Source organism: Lycium barbarum, chromosome 4 (genome assembly GCF_019175385.1).
Source record: "Lycium barbarum isolate Lr01 chromosome 4, ASM1917538v2, whole genome shotgun sequence".
Lineage (NCBI taxonomy): Eukaryota > Viridiplantae > Streptophyta > Magnoliopsida > Solanales > Solanaceae > Lycium > Lycium barbarum.
This window is the reverse complement of record NC_083340.1, coordinates 5654011-5676323: the sequence shown is the minus strand read 5'-3', so window position 1 is coordinate 5676323 and position 22313 is coordinate 5654011. Positions and strand designations below refer to the sequence as shown.

General features: G+C 30.6%; 2 protein-coding genes across 2 annotated transcripts; one reads left to right on the top strand and one right to left on the bottom strand.

Annotated features, from left to right (window-relative positions):
* Nucleotides 1-22: 22 nt before the first annotated feature.
* Nucleotides 23-2461, top strand: LOC132638110 (protein DETOXIFICATION 49-like). The gene has a single exon (XM_060355091.1). The coding sequence runs from the start codon at nt 473-475 to the stop codon at nt 2003-2005; it is 1533 nt and encodes a 510-aa protein (XP_060211074.1). The 5' UTR covers nt 23-472; the 3' UTR covers nt 2006-2461.
* A 14444-nt stretch (nt 2462-16905) lies between these two features.
* LOC132634972 (BAG family molecular chaperone regulator 3-like) lies at nt 16906-19436 on the bottom strand. Its single transcript, XM_060351166.1, has 4 exons — nt 18826-19436; nt 18166-18422; nt 17924-18070; nt 16906-17439 (listed from the first exon to the last, which is right to left on the bottom strand). The coding sequence occupies exons 1-4, from the start codon at nt 19037-19039 to the stop codon at nt 17212-17214; spliced, it is 846 nt and encodes a 281-aa protein (XP_060207149.1). The 5' UTR covers nt 19040-19436; the 3' UTR covers nt 16906-17211.
* Nucleotides 19437-22313: the final 2877 nt, after the last annotated feature.

Below are 22313 nucleotides of genomic sequence, written 5' to 3'. Positions count from 1 at the left end.
ATAATCCGAGAAAATCCAAGGTTGAAAAACTCGAATTTTATTGGTTTGGTTTGGTGTATAAATTTATAAACCCGACACAGTTAATTTGGTTTGGTGTTTAAAAAATCCGAACCAACCCGGTCCATGTACACCCCTAATATTAACCATCATCATTTTTCGTTTTTTTTTTTTTTTTTGAAATTATTTGCTGTTAATTGCATGCAGGCCAAATAGTGACATAATTATAAATGGTCGGTTCTAAATACGACACTTCCTAGTAGAAACATTCAAAATCCTTAAATGTTTTGGTGGTATTTTTTGCAAACTTAGTCAACCAAAATATATTTTTTTCTTCAAAGCCGATCGTATTAGAAAGAGATAAAACAAAGAAAATTTCTAATTCTCCCCCCTATAAAAGCCAACACCAACACAAATTAACTCCTTAAACCCCTTCAATTTCTTCCTCAAAAACCCTTCAAATTCATACATAAAAATGTTGACTCCATTCATTTCTGAAAATCCAAAAATAGAAAACCAAAAGGAACAGAGCAATATTCAAAAAAATCATCTTACTCTTGCAATTTCAGAGGCTAAATGCATAGCCAATATTGCACTTCCAATGATATTTACAGGGCTAATTCTTTACTCACGTTCAATTATTTCCATGATTTTTCTTGGTCATCTAGGGGAACTTTCTTTAGCTGGTGGTTCACTTGCAATTGGATTTGCAAATATAACCGGTTATTCAATTCTTTCAGGCCTAGCCATGGGAATGGAACCAATTTGTGGACAAGCTTTTGGTGCAAAAAGATTCAAGATTTTAGGCCTTACATTACAGAGGACTATTCTTTTGCTACTTTTAACCTCAATTCCCATTTCATTCTTGTGGCTATACATGAAAAGACTCTTGGAATTTTGTGGCCAGGATCATGAAATTGCATCAGAAGCACAATATTACATTCTTTTTTCACTCCCTGATCTTCTTGCTCAGTCTTTTTTACACCCCCTGAGGATTTATCTTCGTTCACAATCCATCACATTGCCTCTAACTTATTGTGCTATTTTTGCAATTCTTCTTCATATCCCAATTAATTATTTCTTAATCAAAGTTCTTAATCTGGGGATTAAAGGTGTTGCCATAAGTGGGGTTTGGACAAATTTCAATCTTGTTGGCTCATTAATTCTTTACATTATTTTTTCTAAGATTTACAAGAAAACTTGGAGTGGAATTTCTTCGGAGTGTTTTAGGGGATGGAAATCACTTCTTAATTTAGCAATTCCAAGTTGTATTAGTGTTTGTTTAGAGTGGTGGTGGTATGAAATTATGATTTTATTATGTGGCCTTTTAATTAATCCTCAAGCAACAGTTGCATCTATGGGAATTTTAATTCAAACAACAGCTTTGATATACATTTTCCCATCATCCTTAAGCTTTGGTGTATCAACAAGAGTTGGAAATGAATTAGGGGCTAATCGTCCAAATCGCGCGAAATTAGCAGCTATAATTGGACTATGTACAAGTTTCATTTTGGGAATTTCAGCATTGTTTTTTGCTACTATGGTAAGGAATGCTTGGGCAAAAATGTTCACTCAAGACCAAGAAATTGTCAAATTAACTGCCATGGTTTTGCCAATTATAGGACTATGTGAACTTGGAAACTGTCCACAAACAACAGGTTGTGGTGTATTAAGAGGAACAGCGAGGCCTAAATTAGGTGCTAATGTTAATTTAGGATGTTTTTATCTTGTTGGAATGCCAGTTGCTGTTTGGTTAGGATTTTTTATGGGGTTTGATTTTAAAGGATTATGGCTTGGATTATTAGCTGCACAGGGTTCATGTGCTGTGACTATGATGCTGATTATATTGGTTAAGACTAATTGGGAAGATCAAGCAAGAAGAGCAAAAGAACTTACTGGAATTATCAATGGTGATTATGATAATCAAGATGAGAGGTTCATTGATGAAAAGACAGAAGATTATTTGGAATCATCGGATTATCAGAAGTTAGAGAATTCAGCTGTTTGATTTATTTATTTTCTTTTAATTCTTTGGGGATTATTGATTCTTTCCTCTCTCACTTTTTTTTTTTGCATTCTATTTTTTCTTGTTGTACACTAGTATAACTAGCTTCGACGTGCCTAAAATTAAATTAGTTTCTTTTTCTTTCTTCAAATGTAATTAAGCACGTAGAAAGTCCTTTTTATTTTTTTCATTGTTTTTTCCCTTAAATAGAGATTTTTGTACTTTTTGTGACATAATTAATTAGTGAAAGTCGGCATTGTTTATGACATTAATCTAGCAGTCTATAGATTCTACAAATTTTATCAGCATGCTTTGCGTTCTCTCCTTTCAAACAAAAATATTAGACTTCTAAAGTCAACTATTTTTTTATGGTAATAGTGTTCGGATCGACTTATACTTTTTCCCTTCTTTAAGCTCAGTCAAATTAATTAATGAAATCCGGCATTGTTTAATGTTTATGCCATTGTAGCTGTCTTTAGATTTTGCAAAATTTATCAGCATGCTTTGTGTTCTTCTCTCCCTTTCAGACACAAATATTTGACTTCTAAAGTCAACTTATTTTTAAAACTATTTCAAATTAGGTCTGTTGAGTTGTATGGTATCGTTTCAGGAAAAATTGTATTCCATATATATCGGTTTGAGTTATTTTATAACGCTTGATTAAGTCTAAATCCTCACCATCTGACCACAAGATTAAGATTTCTGCTTAAAGAAATTGTAGTAGTAATAATACGATGTTTTTGTTTTGGTGTTGACTTCTTCGCTGTTTTATTTGATAACAAAATTAAAAAAATAAAATCTCATATTATTTGACTTTTAAAAGTCAATCATCCTGTTTATGTTGGGACAAATAGTAGTAGACCAACTTGATTGCATAATTTAAGTTGATGACACCTTAAGCTCACAAGTTTCCTAAGTACGTACGAATAGGTTAATAAATATGAGACATGTGTCTTTTATATAAACCCTAATTATTTAATTGTAATTATATGACGTACATCTTTAATTATCCCGCAATTCTTAAGGTTAAATTGTTAAATTTTGTTAAAAATCCAGTGTGAATAAATATTTTTTTCTTATGTATATATCAACCCACCATGTAGGATGGGTTGTGAGAAGACCGTTCAATCTTTTCAACCGCCGGCTATATGTAACCAAGCAAACGTCCATAGTATGTGTTCATTGAATCTTTGAATATTTTACGCATGGCTTAGCAAATATCTAGAATAAATAAATTATCTATATTTGGAATTTGTTAGGGAGGCTTTATTTGAAAGAAAAAAAACAAAAGAAGAAGATATTCATCTCTGAACTCTGTGCATGCACTAAATCAATACGTGTATAATATGTTTTTTATATGGCGTTATTACTTGGTATCACAAACTTTTTTTCCCGGTATCGGAATTCATCGCTAATTTTTTGCGGGAAACATGACGGTTCATTCTAGTTATAGCACGACTCGTGCTTCTTGGAGAACGACATACTCAGGAACAAAAGTAAAGTGTAGATGTAGGTTTATTTGAACCCGTAATTTTTAACTAAACCTGAATCTATATATATGTGTGAAGCTCATTGAAATTATTGAAAATATCGAAGTATGCAATCCAGAACTCAAACACGATTACAGGTTCAGTGATTGAAATCTCAATCTTGAAATTATAGAATTAAAATTCTGAATTCCCCTCTAAATATAATGTAAAAAACTTTTAAAGCATTAGACTCCCGACGTAAATTTAGAATAGTACTAAAATTAGCTCATAGGAAATTTTTTAGGGAAAAGGGTCAAATATACCTCTCTACTTTAGTTTATTGGCTAACTTTATCCTCCGTTAGTCAAAGTAGTCAAATATACCCCTCCGTTAGCCAAAGTACACAGATATACCCTTGAATGAATGGAAAATCCCAAGTCAACCAAAACTACCCATGCCTCATCACTTAACCCCCCCCCCCCCCCCCCCCCCCCCCCCTCCTCCCCAATATACCTCTCTACGCGAATTGGAAATGCTAAATTGTGCAATAAAATGAAGCAACATCTTCTACTAAGCTGAATTGGAAATGCCTGAAGAAAGAGTACTCGAAATGGATGTGACTGGAGAATACAACTCGAACGAATGAGGTAAAGAAAAGAGCTTATCATTTTAGAAAAAATCTTTCTGGAATCATAAGGTTTGAGCAAATGTATTACGGACATTTGCTTGAACGAATGAGGTAAAATCTTTTTCTTCTTGTTATTATAACCACTAAAATAATCTTGTCATCGTCTGTGGACAGAATAAATTGTTGAACTTTTGATTAAACAAAACACGAATTACACACGTCTAATTTGACAGCAATGAGTTTTACTTTGTACAATGTTGCCGGCATCGAATTGGCAAAATGATGTGCAAGTGTCAAAATTAATAAGTATTGTAAGAACAAGAAAAACCTGCAGATGTCAAAATTATATTTGTCATTTTCTTGAACATTTAAGTATATATCCTATGTTCAAGAAAATTATATTTGGAAAACGTGCAGATGTCAAAATCATAAGAATTCACAAAGAATTTTGTGGTGGGGGGAAATAAATTTGTGGGTTGGGTCGGGTCTAAGCGATGGGGCATGAGTAATTTTAGGTAAATCGGTAATTTTAGCTGATTTGGGATTTTCCATCCATTCAAGGGTATATCTATGTACTTTGGCTAACGGAGAGGTATATTTGACTACTTTGACTAACGGATGATAAAGTTAACCAATAAACTAAAGTAGAGAGACATATTTGATCCTTTTCCCAATCTTTTATGAACGTTATGGTCCCTCACCAAACACACATGGTATTCATCTTTTCTTTCATTTGGTCATTCGTTCTTCAACACCTGTTGCTCCACTATTGAACCTTTTAGTCCATTTTTTCGTCCAAACATTTCACTTGTCCACTTTGTGTTCTTGTTCTATGCTTTTAATGTTTTGGGCATGACTAATAGTTTTCCCTGCACAAATTTAAATTTAATTGGAGTTCAATGCAGATATGAAATATAAAATATTGAGTGAGAAGAAAAAAAAAAAGACTAGTAGTTTCGATTTCCATTTACTAGAGGAAGTGTACTAATTATTTCTCTTCTTGAAAAAGATGTCATGTACAATAATCAATTTATACTATATTAAAAGCATGAAGGGTCTTAGAAATATTGATTGATTTTTTTGTCATTCATTAAATGGTATTAGAGTAGACAAAACCGTAATTTAATAATTGTCCTAATATTTATTTAGGAATAGACATCTAATTATTGTCTTAATTTTTAGTACTTCAAAAGCAACTGCAATTTAGCTATTAAATCCTAAAGTCATTAGCAAGTACAAATCTTATAGGATTCCTTTTTTCCTTTCAGAATTGGTGTCAAAACTTTCCATGTGACTTAATAAATTTCCTAAGATTTAGCCTTTCTTTTAGGCACATGCGACTTTAACATATTAATCACACCAAAATCCCTGTATGCAAATTCTTACAGCATCTTTTCCTAGGAAAGCATCAATTTACATTCTTTCGTTCCCTTTTTTTCCTTCCTTCATACACTTTTTTTTGGGTTTATAATCCTTCATAATATTTAGAATTTAAAAAAAAATTAATATTATTTATATAAAAAAAATTCCTACTTGAACTATATAAGAAGTTCTAAGATTTAGGACTTTAAATCAAGTAAGATTTATTTTCTATAAATCCTATATCTGTTATATTAATTTTGCACAGAATTCTGAAATTGAGTTTATTTCTTTTATTTTTGTTAGAGTTAACATATATAAATTAAATTCTTTAATTATTATAAGTGTTAACCGACCTTAAACCCAGTAGTTGGCCTATTAATAGCCTTGACCCCAATAGTTGGCTATGATATCTCATGATGCTCTCAGCCTTCCAATTTCTTTGGCTTTTATCTCTTAATCATGTTTGATGAGAAATATTTGCTAATCTATGCTTGCAAATAGTCTAACTTGTGATTTACAATTTTCACTTTATCTTTAAATTTTCGTTCTTATTTCTTATTTTGATTTGTTCCTTCTTTTTTTTTTTTTTGGGGGGGGGGGGGGGGGGAGGGGGGGGGGGTATTTTGCAGAGGAAATCTGGCATAGTTTGTCTTTCAATGGATATAGATATTGTTAATGTTAAATCGATTAATCAAGGCTAATTTATTGGGATTTTATCATCATGTTGCATGATTGACTCAACTGTAATATCTTTCAACTAGTTGTTGTATTTCATTGTTTATAGGTTTTTTTAATCAACCTTTGTTACATGCACGGAATATCAATCCCGTTTAAGATAATTTTCGTCTTAATCACATAGAACATCTCTTAAATCCAAAGATTACAATTTCTATCGTTGCTTATTGTGCTTTTTTATTTTAGTAAAGTCATGTCAAGGGTAGCCCTTGAGAAACTTTACTATTCACTTGACAAAATTTTAAATTAATAATTTTCTAATATTTAGAATTTAAGATTAACTAAATTTGAGTTGTTAAATATTTCCTTATTAGAAGTATGTAATATACCGTAATTGTAAAAGAAAAGTAAAATCACGTTAGTAAACCTTCTAGCACTTTGAACTGTTTTAGGTTTAGGATTCCTTTTTATTATTCTTATTAAGTTTTAACCAATTAATTGTTTATAGTAAGTATTTTAAGTAAAAATTCTTTTTATCACTTTTCAACTCTAAATTGCTACTTTAGGTTTGTTTATGCTTCAGCAACTAATCTACATTTTAGTTGGAGAAAAATAAAAATCACTGCACTTGACTCCTCGAGCCTATTGCTATTTGCTGAATAATTTTAATAGTTGCACCAGCAATCTCTGAAGTATGTTCGGATACCACTTCACGTTACGATAGGATTAGAATTTGCACCATTTGAATTTTCAGTCCTATAGGAGATGAACTACCTTGGTAGCTTCCCGTACTTCACATGAATATTAGTGGACTTGTATCTTTTTCCGATGAAAACTCTGCTCATGTTATGTCTATGAAGCTAAGCCAAGACTCATAATATTTTGCAGACAATAAAAACGAAATCAACCAGCTTACCCCATGTAACTCTTGGATCATATTCTCTTTGTGCATATATGAATTTCACTTACGAAGTTTTTTCTTTTTCCTTTTTTTCTTGACACCCACGTTTAATATCTACTGTAAGCTAAACGAATCATGGCAAAAGAGTTGTACCCAGACGAAGGCCTAAAGATGTATTGCTTGGAACAAAGTTCATCCACTACTCCAAAAACATACGGAAAATAATAAAAAACAATAAGAGAGAGAGAGAGAGAGCGCACGAGAGAGAGAAGTCAAAAGCACAAATAATTCTACAAACAAAAATACCCAAAAGTGAAATGTATTTTAAATGTATTTTGTTACTCTTTAAAAATTAAATATTTATGGGATAAAATTATAATTACAATTTAATATTTAAAATATGGGATGAGCTATAAAAGAGAGAGTTAGAGAGAGAAGTGGCTAACAAGTATGCAAAACGCTAAACACAAATATCAAAAAGTGAAATGTTAGATTGATCAACATACACTAATCTCATTAAATTAGAGTATTAAAAAAAACACGAAACCTCAAAACAAATTGCTAGGAGGTAGAAAAAACGTAAAAGTATTTAAAAGGGGACAAAATCAAAATCAAATTAAGAAAGTTTGTATAGAATTCTTATGGAATAAATTAAATACTTTAAAATTTGAGATGAATTAATATCAACAATTCGAGTTAATAAAAAATATATTATTTGCTTTGATGTTGCGAACAAATAATTAAACTTTGAATTAACTAATTAGCAATAGAATCCAATTTATTCTTTTTCCATTCCTCACACTAGTAAAAAACAAAATCAAATTGGTAAAACTCTTAGTATATAAATTTGTTAAATAAGAAAAATAGTAGCGGTGAAAGAAATTGGAAATAAATCAAAATTGAATATAGTGTAATGTTAAATGTCAAATTGGGAAAATGAAAATTTAAAGTCACAAGGATAAAATGGTAGAGAAAAAAATATTTTAAATGATGAATTGTCATAATTTTTTATTTTTTTTTGTTAAACTTATACTAACAAGTGAAAACCCTCATTATTCTTTTATATATTAATTTATTTTACTATTAAACAAACATGAGCTATCGACGGAAAGTTAAACAGTACCATTCATCGACCATCCTATTTAACGACGAATTAGTAACGAATTATCAAAAAGATTTCTTAGCTACTGGTAATTTAGTTGCTAAGTCTATTTTTTCCGTAGTGTTTGTTGTTAAATGAGATACGTCCTTTGATCAAGCACAAAGCGCGTACACTATGACTAGTAACTGTCAAAAATTACTAAGCTTAAATACTCTTATATCTTTTCCTTAATTTTTTTTTAAAAAACAAAAAGATAAAGGGAAAAAATGAAACAAGAGAAAACTTAATTACCATTTAATTGTTCGCTAATCCCCAATTAAGTGATATGCACAGCATTAGACTGGATAAGGGATCACAAATTTTTTGGGGGGAAATACAGTTTGACAAAAAGCAAGTTGTTTGTAAAATACAAACATGAAAGAATAAAAGTACAAAGGAATAAAGAGAGTTGTATTAATCAGCCATGACTATTGTCCATTCTGTAACTTAATTGACATTTACAAACTTAATTAATAAATTGACTAGCATTAAGTTTGTTTTATCTGTTTCTTATTGGGATTTCAAAGTGTTTAATAATGCCTGATCTATAGTACTCATTAATATATTTATTGATTTAATTACCAAATTTAAAAAATCCTTGATTTGTTTCAGTTACTAGTTTATATTAATTGTTAATACAAAGTTATCCTTAATGGGACAATCACACGATATATGACATGCAATATGGATTGTAATGTCAACCGTGTTGCAAGATGCATGTTTTATTAAAATCTTTTTGCTTGAAAATATGCCAATTTGCTTATTTTTATTTTGAAGATAATGCTGCTGCCGTAGCCAAATTTTCTTTAAGCAATATTCATGTACTGTTTTCGTACAAATAATTGCATTGATCAATTTCTTCAACCATAATATATCATTCACCACCTCTAGACATTTTTTTGTTTTTGTTTTTTTAGCTCTAGACCTACGGATAACCTCTATTGTTTGTTTTGTACGTGTACCAAGGAGCATTTTTATCCTAATCATGACATTATTGTTAATGACTTTTTATACAGTACTCCCTCCGTCCCAATTTATGTGATATAGTTTGATTGGGCACGGAGTTTAAGAAATAAAGGAAGACTTTTGAATCTTGTGGTCTAAAATAAGCCAAAGATATTTGTGTGGTTATAGATCATCTCGTTAAGCGTGAAAGGTAAAGTTTAAAGTTAAATTGTTGCCAAATAAAGAAATGTATCATTTTTTTGGGGACAGACTAAAAAGAAAAGTGTATCACATAAATTGAGACAGAGGAGTACTAACTATGTAAATAATTTTTCAATATCAGCTTATATTTTACCAATTAGGTTACCAACTTAATATTATAATGAATTGTTACATGTGTTTCCTAAGTTATTTTAACTAAATAGTATATAACAACAGTATACTTGCATTACACAAAAATTGAACTTTTTCCTTATTAAGAAGCTAACTTGGATTTTTTTTCCCTCCAACCTATATATTTGGTTTCTAGACCGTCAATCGACCCCTTCATATGTTCAAGTTGATAGAAGGTAGAAATGGAAATCTACATGAAAATAGTTTATTTGGTAGCTGAATTTTGAAGGTAACAGTTCAACGGTCAAGATGTCACAATTCGAATCATAATGTCACAAATTCCAAGTTTGATGGTTTTATAACCTCAATGGTCCATTTAAAGTATTTCATCTTCCTTGTTAACTATGTGGAAACACATTTTACATTAATAATCTTGGCAGTGTGTGCGGATTTGATTCTGAATAATTTAAAAAAAAAAAAATTAACCTGAAGATGAAACTTCCCCTAGAATTGGGGATCATTTAGGGCATGGAGTGATGGAGATCAAATGAAACCAACTAGTAAAATGGCTTAAGAACTTGTCAATTTGCTGTCAGCACAGAAGCTTCTACTTGGATAAAATTAGAATGAAAAAGAAATTACATGTATTGCAGAAATAGAAATTAGAGGCCATAAAACAAATAATTATGTGGCTGCCTCAGTAATGACTAATGAGCCCAGATATCTCGCAAGACTAGCCCATTTATGGGGAGGTCAAATAGCAAACCAGCCCATTTCACAGAGTTTAAGCAGTTATTGGGCCTTACTGGGGATTTCAGATCTACTACATTTCACTCATTTGACACTTTGACTTGCGTTTAGAAGTTGATCTTCCAAATTTGCGTATCTAAAAATAGGGCCGAAGGATTTCTTCTGAATCCTCTCCGTCAAAAAATTACAGTATATATAAAATGTTAATTTTTTTTTTTATGTATAAATATGCGGTAGTGTTAAACTTCTTTAGTGAAAAACTGGAAATTTTGTATCCGCCATTGTCTGCAAATTTACTTTTTTTTCTTTTCTAAACATTAAGGAAAATAAACAAGATCCACTTGGTAATAGTGATTCAAACTCTTAATAGTAGTATACTTCGAAATTGATTTATTAGCCACTAGATTGTCCCCTAAGTGGTCATTATCTACATAACTATTCCTGAAAGATTATGTACCAAAGAGCAAAGGAGATCAAAGCCATGTAATTCGGAGATCACAAAATACTTTCAGATTATAGAAGAAAAATATTCCACCTATATATAAGTCATTTTGTTATTTAACTCCACTATATTAGTAAACCCGAATTTTTGGAGGATTGGAAGCCAAAGATAGAAAAATCGAAAGGAAAGGATCTAGTGAGAATCGAACTTGACGCCATTATAACATGTAAGATAAGATTTAATTTCTATCACTAAATTAAAAGTTCAATTCTTCACAATAGAAGTCTAAATATGTTAATTAAATAAATTTGATTGAGGACACTATGACTCTGCTCCCATCGACAAATCCAAGTATATTGTCAGTAAAAGGGCACTTATTAATGTTGAGCTGCCTTTTTAAACTAAAGGACAAATGAAATAGTAAAAAGAGAAAAGAAAAGCATCTCTTTGGATTGATTATTGATTTAATACGAGAAAAATAGTAATTTATTTTATTAGTAGAAAGTCAGAGTCAGGCAAAACTGGTCGTGCAATAAAGATTAGGCAAATCTTACTTTATATATCAGAAAATGTTAAGGTAGAGGCGTGTTTCACTACAGTTTCCTTTTTTGTTTGATCAAATAAAAACAAATCTTATCATTAGTTGCACCAGTCAAATATAACCCCACTTACCTAAAACAAATTATACTTAAATTACTAACAGAGATTTTAAAAAGATTGTGTAGCATGGTTGGAGACGTTTAACTTTTTGAAACCAACATATTATATAGAAAACTGTATGGAGATTTAGATAGCTAATTAATCTCATTAAATAAATATTGATTGTCTATGATTATAGAAGCATGCATGAATCTTGGGGCTGACAATGGAGACCATTAAAAAGGCCTAACTTGCACAACGTATCATGAATTTTTATACACTGGTCCATTGTGAAACTACGAGGAACACCAATTTAGATTTCTTTTTTGTTTTGGTGAACTAATGTTGTTTATCTTTTGTCATATTGATTTTGTTTTTGGTGTAAGGGAAGGGGTCCAATTAATAACCAAACATTGCTTCTTCTTTTTTCCCTCCATATACAGTGGCGGGTTCAGGATTTTCATTCAGGGTGTTCGGAAAAAAGAAGAAGCTAAATATACACTGTAATTTTTGCTGAGGGTGTTCAAAATTTAATAAATGCACATAAATACAGAAAATTTACCCTATATATACACTGTAATTTTTTACCGAGGGTGTTCGGCTGAACACCCTCGGCTACACGTGCATCCGCCCCTGTCCATATACGAACCCAAGATTTTGCATAACAAATTCAACCTCTGCTGCTAGGCTCGGAAACTTCGCAATGGGAAAGTCTAGTTATGCCCCTTAATGAATCGAATTAATCGAATTGTCCTTCAATCTTCGTTTGATTCAGTTGGCCGTCATAGATTTTATGCGAGTCCGGAGCCAAAATGACATATTTTTGCAGCCATTAGCCCAAAATAGGCAGTCTTTTTTTTTTTATACCACAATGGGTATTTCGTTGGATAACCAACGAAATACCCACACAGCACTGTTCCGGTCAGTTGCATTTCGCTACAAGTGTAGCGAAATGCAATAAATATTTTATTTTTTTTGCATTGCGTGTTATAATTCACGAAATATAACTGATTTTTTTTTTTTTTTGTATTTCGTGAATTATTCATGAATATAACTGATTTTTTTTTTTTTTTGCATTTCGTGAATAAAAAAACGAAATATGGAAAATATAATTTTTTTTATTTCATCTAAAAACGAAATTGGAAAATATATATGAATTTTTTTTTTATTTCGTTCATCTAAAAACGAAATTGGAAAATATATATATATATATATATATATATATATATATATATATATATATATATATATGCATTTCGTTGGTAGATCAACGAAATAGGATAAAATATTTTTTTTATTTCGTTGATATACCAACGAAATAGGAAATTATAATTTATTTATTTTTGCATTTCGTGTATTAGAAAACGAAATAGGATAAAAAATATTTTTTGTATTTTTGTATTTCGTTTATATAAAAAAATAGGAAAATAATTTTATTTTCATTTCGTTTATATAAAAACGAAATAGGAATACATACATATATATATATACATACATATATATATATGTATGTATTCCTATTTCATTTTTATATAAACGAAACGAAATGAAAATAAAATTATTTTCCTATTTTTTTATATAAACGAAATACAAAAATACAAAAAAAAAATTATCCTATTTCGTTTTCTAATACACGAAATGCAAAAAATAATAATTATAATTTCCTATTTCGTTGGTATATCAACGAAATAAAAAAAAAATATCCTATTTCGTTGATCTACCAACGAAATGCAAAATATATATATATATATATATATATATATATATATATATATATATATATATATATTCCAATTTCGTTTTTAGATGAACGAAATAAAAAAAAATTCATATATATTTTCCAATTTCGTTTTTAGATGAAATAAAAAAAAATATATTTTCCACATTTCGTTTTTTTATTCACGAAATGCAAAAAAAAAAATCAGTTATATTTCGTGAATTATAACACGAAATGCAAAAAAAAAAAAAAAAATTGTTGCATTTCGCTACACTTGTAGCGAAATGCAACTGACCGGAACAGTGCTATGTGGGTATTTAGTTGGTTATCCAACGAAATACCCATTGTGGTATAAAAAAAAAAAACAGCCTATTTTGGGCTAATGGCTGCAAAAATATGTCATTTTGGCTCCGGACTCGATTTTATGCACACATGTGAATAGTTTGATTGAGTCTTGCGGCCCCAAGTAATGCATATTTTAGTGTAAAATCATGTAAGTTATTTGCTTTTTGCGAGTGGGAGCTAGGTTGTGGGAAGGGGATGTTTAAATTGAATCACCTTCTTCGTAAAATTATACTAAACAAACAAGATAAGTATAATGTTGTTACTACATATAACTCATTGGATCCCCTTGACATAAGCGATATTTTAATATAGTGACAAAAGAGGTTCAAAAATTACTTGTAGGTTCAAATTTTAGTTAGGTGCAACAGTTTAGTATTCATTCTAATCCTCTTATATAAATTCATGGCTCGACTTTGTTCTGAGTCTCTGATTTGTTACCTTTAGACAGGTGGATCAGATATTCGGGGATAACTTGATTGAAGCTGAGCATAGTAGGCAATCATCTAAAAATGACCTTTTATCCCACTTTGAATAGAAGAAAAAAACCTAACAAATATCTATTCTATTTTATTTACTGAGTTCATGCGAAAACGGCTATATAATTAAAGTGACATTTTGCAATGGATTTTAAAACCAAATCTCTTGCTGTAAAAACGACCATGGATATGACGAGAATACTCTACCCGCTCTTATTAAAAAAAAATAATAAAAAATAATAACAACGCCGGTCAACGTTCACCAACAAAATAATGCCCTGTGCCATTGAAAAAATTGTGTACCAGAAAAAACAATTGAAAAATTGTAGTTTCACCTTGGTCACATAGAAAAAATAACAAATAGGATCAGTACATGTTCTTGCCAATGATAAAGTTTTGGTATGGCAATAATTCCACACATCTGCATTTGCTGTTATAATAATTGTAAGATGTACAAAAGAATGTTCTCTTTATTCGATGTGCGTCAGGTCCCATCTAGTGTAAGATGTCTCTTCTTCTACTACTAATTATAAGCAGCATATATTCTCCCCTTTTTTTCTTTCTTTTATTTTTGAAGAGAATATAATGCCTATAGCTTTGTGGGGAATGCTATGAGCCTCCACTCAACTTGTATGGCCTCCATTGTGTTGGTTTTCTAAAAAAAAATTTCCACCCGATATCCGGTATTTATATGGGACCGGCTCCATTATATTCTAATTCGCATCGAGAAGTCCCACATTGGGGTAAAAAGCTCCCCAACGACTCCATATCAAGGCTCGAACCTGAGACCACTGGTTAAGCAAGAAGGAATACTTACGACTTCACCACAACCCTTGTTGGTTGTTGATTTTCTAAAACAAAATGATAGTTGATTTTTTGTTAAATGGCTATTGGCAAAGCTTTCATGCCGAAGTGGATCCAAAATTTGAAGTTTATGAGTTTTTATATCAATCTCAAGTTAATATAGAATAATAATTCGGTTCATGATGAAATATGTATAGATATTTAATTAATTTTTAAAACAAATATATAGGTCTGAGCAAAAATTAATGAGTTCACGTTATTCCATAACCTTTAAGCTAAAGGTCCGACCTTGTTTCCATGCCGCCAAAAAATCTTCGATTTCTTTGTATATTATTCTTCTTTTTTAGGCAGCGAAAAATTCATGAAAGCTTTCTTCTTTGACCTCTTATGTTCAGGACCAACTTTCGCTTCACTTATTTCATGTCAAATTTTCACTTCACTTTCATACCAAGAATGTAGACTTGCAATTGTAATATCAAATTTGTCTCTATTTTCTTGAGATTCAAAAATATCTTAGGAGGTTTGGGGGGATGACTTGTGTCACTTCTCCTTTTGTTAGTTGGAAGCTAATTTAGAAGAATCATTTTTGGATATGCCAAAGATATGAGTTTTCCTCAACTTTATAATGATAAATAAGAATCCTTTATTAATTCTAAATGCTAAATAAAACCAAGAATTAATACCATTGTAGTTCATCATCCATGGTTCCCCGTTTGTTGGGCCAAAGCATTTCAATAATTATATGAATGCAAAATATTATTTCTGCTTATTATATATGCAATGATTCTTGTCTGCATTCACGTTGGCATTCTTCCTGATTATTAGCACATTGTTTTTCCTTGATTTTCATAATTAGTAATATTACCCAACTATTAGATGCCATTTTTTCGGAATTTTAGAAGTTTGATTCCTTTAAACAAAGAACTCATTTGTTATTTTATGATTATAAGTATCAATAATCATATAACCTTATACCTTACATGATCAAGATTAATTATCACCAGGTATTAATAAATTGATCCCTCTAGGTTTAATTAACTTTATGATAAAGTGTTCAAAGGAAACTTTCGCTTGAAAACAATTATCAATGATGACGGAGTTGAAATTCACCTAAATAATAGTACTATGATAATACTGCTTATGATAAAGGAAAAAAATCATATTGACATGGGCCGGCTAACTTAGCTCTTTTATTTTATTTTCTTAGTTTATTTACTAGTATTTCTGTTTTGTTTGTTCAAGCTCGGAGACTAATAAACAAAAAATATAGTTGAAAAAAATAAAATAATTAACAGGTGGAATCCAACCTATTAATCGATATATGATGATCATTACCATGTCCTCTAAAGTCAACCCTATACTTTTTATCATTTTGGAGTGATTAGTTTGCTATAATAATTGAATATTACCAAAAGGTTATTCTTTCGGCCCAACGTTAATTTTAATTCATCACCTTTTGCAACCTCACAACCAACATTTTAGATCTTTATGCCTCCAACTAACTTATAATCATATCTTATAATCATATCTTCATTAAGTGACATCTAATTACAAAAAAGGTTCCACATACACCAAAAAGCAAAGTTGTTTGTTGGCAAAATGGTCCCAAATCACATTGAATATGCAAGGCAAAAAAGAAAAGGAATGGAAACGAAAGTAGCAGGAAATAGTCAATAATTGCACCAGTTAGACCCTTTAATCCATTTTAATATTTTGTATATGAAATTTACTGATTTGACTTGCTTAAATTTGTATGGAATAAATTTGCCAAAATGGTAATACACACGTGTTAGCTGATAATTAGTTTGATCAAACTTCCAAAATCAACTTATCTTAAGAATACTTATGAAAAGTGGTATATTTTGTATATGAAATGCTTTAGTTAGTGGTTTGTTTTGACCAATATATTCAAAAAGAGCTTTTATGTGTTAAATTATTACAAAAGGAAGTTACTATTAATTTTAATTTGATAAATATGAATTGTTGATATAAGCTACTTTTTCAGCGTATGCCTAAAAGTTGAAAAATAGTTTATGCTACTACTAGGAAACATTTATTCTTCATCAAAAACATAACCAAACACCTAAAGAAGTATATATTTTTTTTTAAATAAGCCCTCTTAATATTTCATAAACTGACCATACTGGCTACAATAAGAAATGAATTTCTCATAGCTTTTTCACTTGAATACCACATGCACATAGAATTTACAGAACATAAAAAGAAAAAATTATTTTATAAGTGCTAAATTGGTACTCCATTTATGAAACAAGAAATTCAAGTAGAACCATAATTTTATCTATTCACCAGGTGCTGGCATTATATATACATTTATACAACTTGGAATTCAAAGGCCACATAATACATCACCACATTATCTTTTAACCCAAGAACAACTGGGGTCAAAATCTAAATAGAGAAAAAATGAAGGCAAATGAATTCACAAACCAAAATTTATTTCTGTACCCCCTAACATTATACCCTTCCCACCAAAGCCACTCTGAAAATATGCAATCTGAATATATTTTTTTTCAAAGCACACACTAATATTCCTTTGGCCTTTTTTTTTTTTTAATCCATTCTTAGAAAGTTTCCCATTTTGTTGTCACCACAACTGGCCCTGGGTTTCTCTGATCAGCAAAATTTCCCATCTTCCTTTGTTCTTGTTGATAGTAAACTGATTTTGGCATCTGCCCTGTGAATATTCTATTTTTGTGGTGCATTGGCACTTTGGCATTGTGATTTCCAAGTGCTGAATTTCTTATTTTCAACATGTCTAGAGTCTCAATGTATTTTTGCACCCTTTTCACCTGTAATTTATTTAAAAAAACAATTAGCAATTCCCAAGACAGTAAGAATTCATATAAATCAGTGGCGGAGCCAGAATTTTCACTAATAAAAGTCAAATATAAATAAATAAACACATGAAAAAACGAAAGGAGTTCAACTATTAAATTTGTCTTCACCCAATAATATACAATATATATGTGTATATATATATACTACATAAAAAGTCACCCCTTGAACAAAGGTGGCCCCTCCCTGCTTACAGGTGATCCCAAATTGTTTACAATAAAGGTGTTGTTGTTGTTGTAGAGAAAGATTAAGGAAGAACTAACAACAACTAGCTAATTCTGCATACCTCACAAATACATAGCTAACTAAAGACACTTCTTTGTAAACTACACAATAAATCTCAAATACTAAACTTTGGGAAAATTCATCCAACAGAGAAATCTTTAATTACATTTAAAAGTAAGAGAGAGACACAAAAGAAGTTGAATGGATGTATACCTGCATTCTTCTCTGCGATTTGAGATCACCATCAGCAGTAATTCCATCCAATTTAATCAATTGTGTCATCAACAATTCAATCAAACTTAATAGCAAACTCTCTGTTACTTTCTTGCCACCATAAATGTCCATTTCAACATTAGCAACCTACACCATAAACATAAAAACCAATGATCAAATCCCTTTAGATGAAAAACTAAGGAAAAAAATTGTAATTTAGAAGATAGTAGAATTATTGTTACCTGTTTAGCTAGCTTATCAATTTCAAATCTAATAGCTGTGATTTCCTTTGATGCATTTTCCATTTTTGCATTTCTTCTTGATTCAAGATACCTTTTTTCTCTGCTTATCTCATCCTCAATTAGTACAAGTTTTGATCCATCTTTTAAACCAGCTACATCAAGAAACCCTCTTGAATCTCTTTCTTTCTCCTTGTAAAATATTTTTTGATCTTCAGAATGTAATCCAGTTGGTCCTGCCAACATTTTCTTCAATTCCCCTGTAAAATTCAAGACTCCTCATTTTATGACAACCCTTTTGAGAGATCAATGGAATAAAATGCAAACAAAAGTATGTATGTGCAATTCCATTCCAAGTGTCCTCATTTTTTGACAACCCTTTTAAGAGATGAATGAAAAAAATGCAACAAAAAAAAAATAGTATGAATATGCAATTTCTTTTTAAGATTCCTCATTTTATCACAACCCTTTTGAGAGATGATGAATGGTAAAAAATGCAACAACAAAGAAGTATGATTCCTCATTATTTGACAACCCTTTGATAGATAAATGGAATGCATATCAAAGTATGAATGCAATTCCATTTCAAAATTACTCATTTAAAGACAACCGTTTGAGATATGAATGGAAAAATGCATAACAAAACTATGAAATTATAATTACCAAAAGTTGCTTGTGAACTCATTTTGACTTCATGATAAGATGAACCATATTTGACTTTGAGTCTAATTGTGGGAACTGTAACTGAACTTTGATTGGAATCAGAATTTCTCTTTTGTACTAACATTCCTCCTGGCCTCATCTCCCATGCTGAAGATGAAAGTCCATTCCCATTTGGCTTCTTATTAGTCTTCATTCTCAACAAGTCTTTGCTCATATTGACAAGTTTTTGTTGTGATAATTGAAGGGAATTTATGAAATGTCAAAAGTTGATGAAAATGGTTTTTTTTTTTCCTTCAAGTGCTTGTCTGCTAAGCTAAGAACAACCCCATGAATGAAGAAAAGAAAGAACCACAAAGATTCTGACCCACAATGTCAGAAGCACAACAATAACAATGTTATGTTCTTATGAAATACCAAAGTGGTTTTTGTTGCTTGTGACTTTACTAGGCTATTTATCTTTGTGCTTGAGTCTAAAGGTAAAAAAAAAAAAAAACTTCAGGGACGTTTCTAGTGAAGTTTCAGAAATAATATCATAAATTATACTCTAATGATTTTTTGCAAACTTAAAATGTGGAGTGATAAGAAGGGATAGAAAGAAGAATGAATGGCTATTGGGGTGGGTGAGGAGAAGGGAATATATGGATGTTAGGATATAAAATAAAATAAAATAAAAAGACTCCAATATTAATTTATTGTCTAAAAATAAGAAAAGATAATAGCACTTTTAGTCCCTCAACTATTTGTACATTTTAATTCTAGTCCTTGTGATATATGACTAAGACATTTAACTTTCAATTTATTAAAATGTATATTTTTGGTCTCTATAGGTAAGAAATATGTTATATTTTGATGATTTTTAGAACTTTTTACCCTCAAATATGGAGTAATAAGATAAGTTTAATATAACACAACGGTAATTAAATGGTGTAATAGTTAATAATTCTGGTAAATTTGTGAAATTCACAAGCAAAAGGATCAAAAGTTTACATTTCAATTAATTGAACGTTAAAATGTTTAGTCAGATATTACAAAAACTAAAATCAAAATTTATTAATAATTGAGGGACCAAAAGTGCTATTAACCCAAATAAGGATTGAAAGTCCCCTTTTTTCAAAGGAATTATAGGTTTGGTGGTGTAAGGTTAACTTTATTTTCTATGGGCAAAATGATAGGAAGGTGGATTTTGATTTACAAAGAAAGAGATTGATATCTTAGTGTCCATATTGAATATTATGTGTTAATTAATTATAATAAGGGGTCAAAATGCCAACTGTTGTCTTTTTATTTGTATGTATTTCTTTTTCCTAGAAAGGGACTTGAGAAGAATAGCTTTGGCTTTTGACAGGGACTGATTCTTTGCCTGTACACATTTTCGTTATCCGTGTAATTCTTGTCCATTCATATGCCCTAACTAATAAGACTACACTATTCATGCCATGTTTTGTAGGCAATAATTCTAATTTAATACTAGTCAGGGCGCCTTAATAAAATTGGTGGCCTCCCTAACTAATAAGACTACACTATTCTTGCCATGTTTTGTAGGCAATAATTCTAATTTAATACTACAATCAGCAAGGGCAGCTTAATAAAATTGGTGGCCTAAAATCAAAACTTAACAAGAGGTCTCAAGTATATTCAATAAAATTAGCTCATGCACGTGTATCTCGTGTGCCGCACATGCATCGCATGCATCACACGTGCATCCCATGAAATAAACTTAGTTGCATATGGTCAGTATGATTTCTCATGCATGAAATATGCGCATCGTTGTTTTTATCAACCGATTTCTAGATAGCACTAGTTATAATTTTTCATATGCTTCGAACTATTGTTGTTGTTCGAATTGTTCAAATCTATTTTAAAGTTTTCTTTTATTTTTGAATTAAAAATTATACTTTTTACTTTAAAATACTCATTTTTTTCAAAAACAAAATTATAAACCTATAATAGTGAAAAATGAGGCCTCATTTTGGTGTCTGAGTCTTTGCTTTATCAGCTTCACCCTAAGCCGGCACCATTACTCAGTCCAACTTGTGATCATTGCCTAAGCCAACTTCCTTGTATTGGAAAATTGTACAGACACATTCAAATATTTTTTGACATTACCTTAAAGAGTTAGTAAATATTGTTACCCATGTACATAATTTCAGCAAAACTTTGCTATCAGCTACATGGTATTAGTCACACTTTTCTCTACAATTTGAGTTTGAAAAACTCTTGGGCAGAGAACGTTTAAGAGATCTCACAGCGATCTCAAGTTAATACTATAATGATAAATTAGTTCACACTAAAATATTCACGTGAATTCATAACTGACCTTCTGAATCCATTCCTGTTCTCGGGACTTCAGAGGAAAACGCAACTAAATTCAACATAGTAAAGTAATAATTTTTTTTTAAACAACCGTCATCTTTTTTTTTTATGATTTACAGTACTGAAGGGTTAATTTCTAGAACATACAAATGGTTTTTTCTTTCATAGATTAAATATAAATTTGACCCACTTGGTGGATTTGTTGGAAAAGGTAAAAGAGTAGACCAATGGTAAGGAAAGCAATCCCTTGAAGCAATAGTAAATAGTCAAAAAGATTTTTAGTTTCAAGCCCTTTTTCTCCTACAAGCATGCAAGAGATGTTGGAATTATCTCTTCTAGGTGAGGCAACTGAATGAAGAATGTTCACTTTCATGAGATAGAAAATTATTAATCTTTTTGCAGAACTAGCGAGTTTTAGAAGATAAAAAAGAGATGAATCAATAGAGATGATTAAGCAAAACTAGAAAATTGGCGATGCTAAAATTGGTGATGCTTTCTCTTAGATTCAATTATTCCCTTCTTGCTTTTATTTCATGACACTTTTATATCTTTTACTATCTCTAACAAAATTTCTTTTGCTTTGTAAGAAACAAACATTTAAACTAAATGATCTTATTATATGAGTCAATGAGAAAAAATGTTTAAAAAAGGTGAGCACTAGGCGGAGGTCTTATTTGGGGACAGAAACTTTTGCAAACGAATTGGTCTTCAAGCATCAATATTGTTAAAAAAAAGTAAGGCGATTTTTTTTATTTATTTATCTAAATTTTAGTGGGCATATTATCCGATATTATACCGGAAAAAACAGCAAGTACCCGATAGCATAGTCAAGACGAGCACCATTATGAAAAAAAAAGAGGAGAAGTCTTGAAGTGCTTTCTTAAGAGATCTTTCTCGTGTAATAAAACAGTATTTCCTAAAAATAAACATTTATCCAAACACGTTGTTCGTTCAAGAAATTAAAAGGAAAAATTGTAGACATTTATCTAACAAGGAAACGTTCATATGATCCAAAAGAGGTTGAAAGAAATAATTGAGGACCCAAAATTTAAGCACAAGAAAAACTAACTAATGGGGTATCAAACCAGGGGTCCATGAAGTGGCTGCATTGGCAGATGTTGTTAGGATTTGAATCCCAAATCCGACCTTTGTAAGCAGGTTCCCAGGAAAGATTG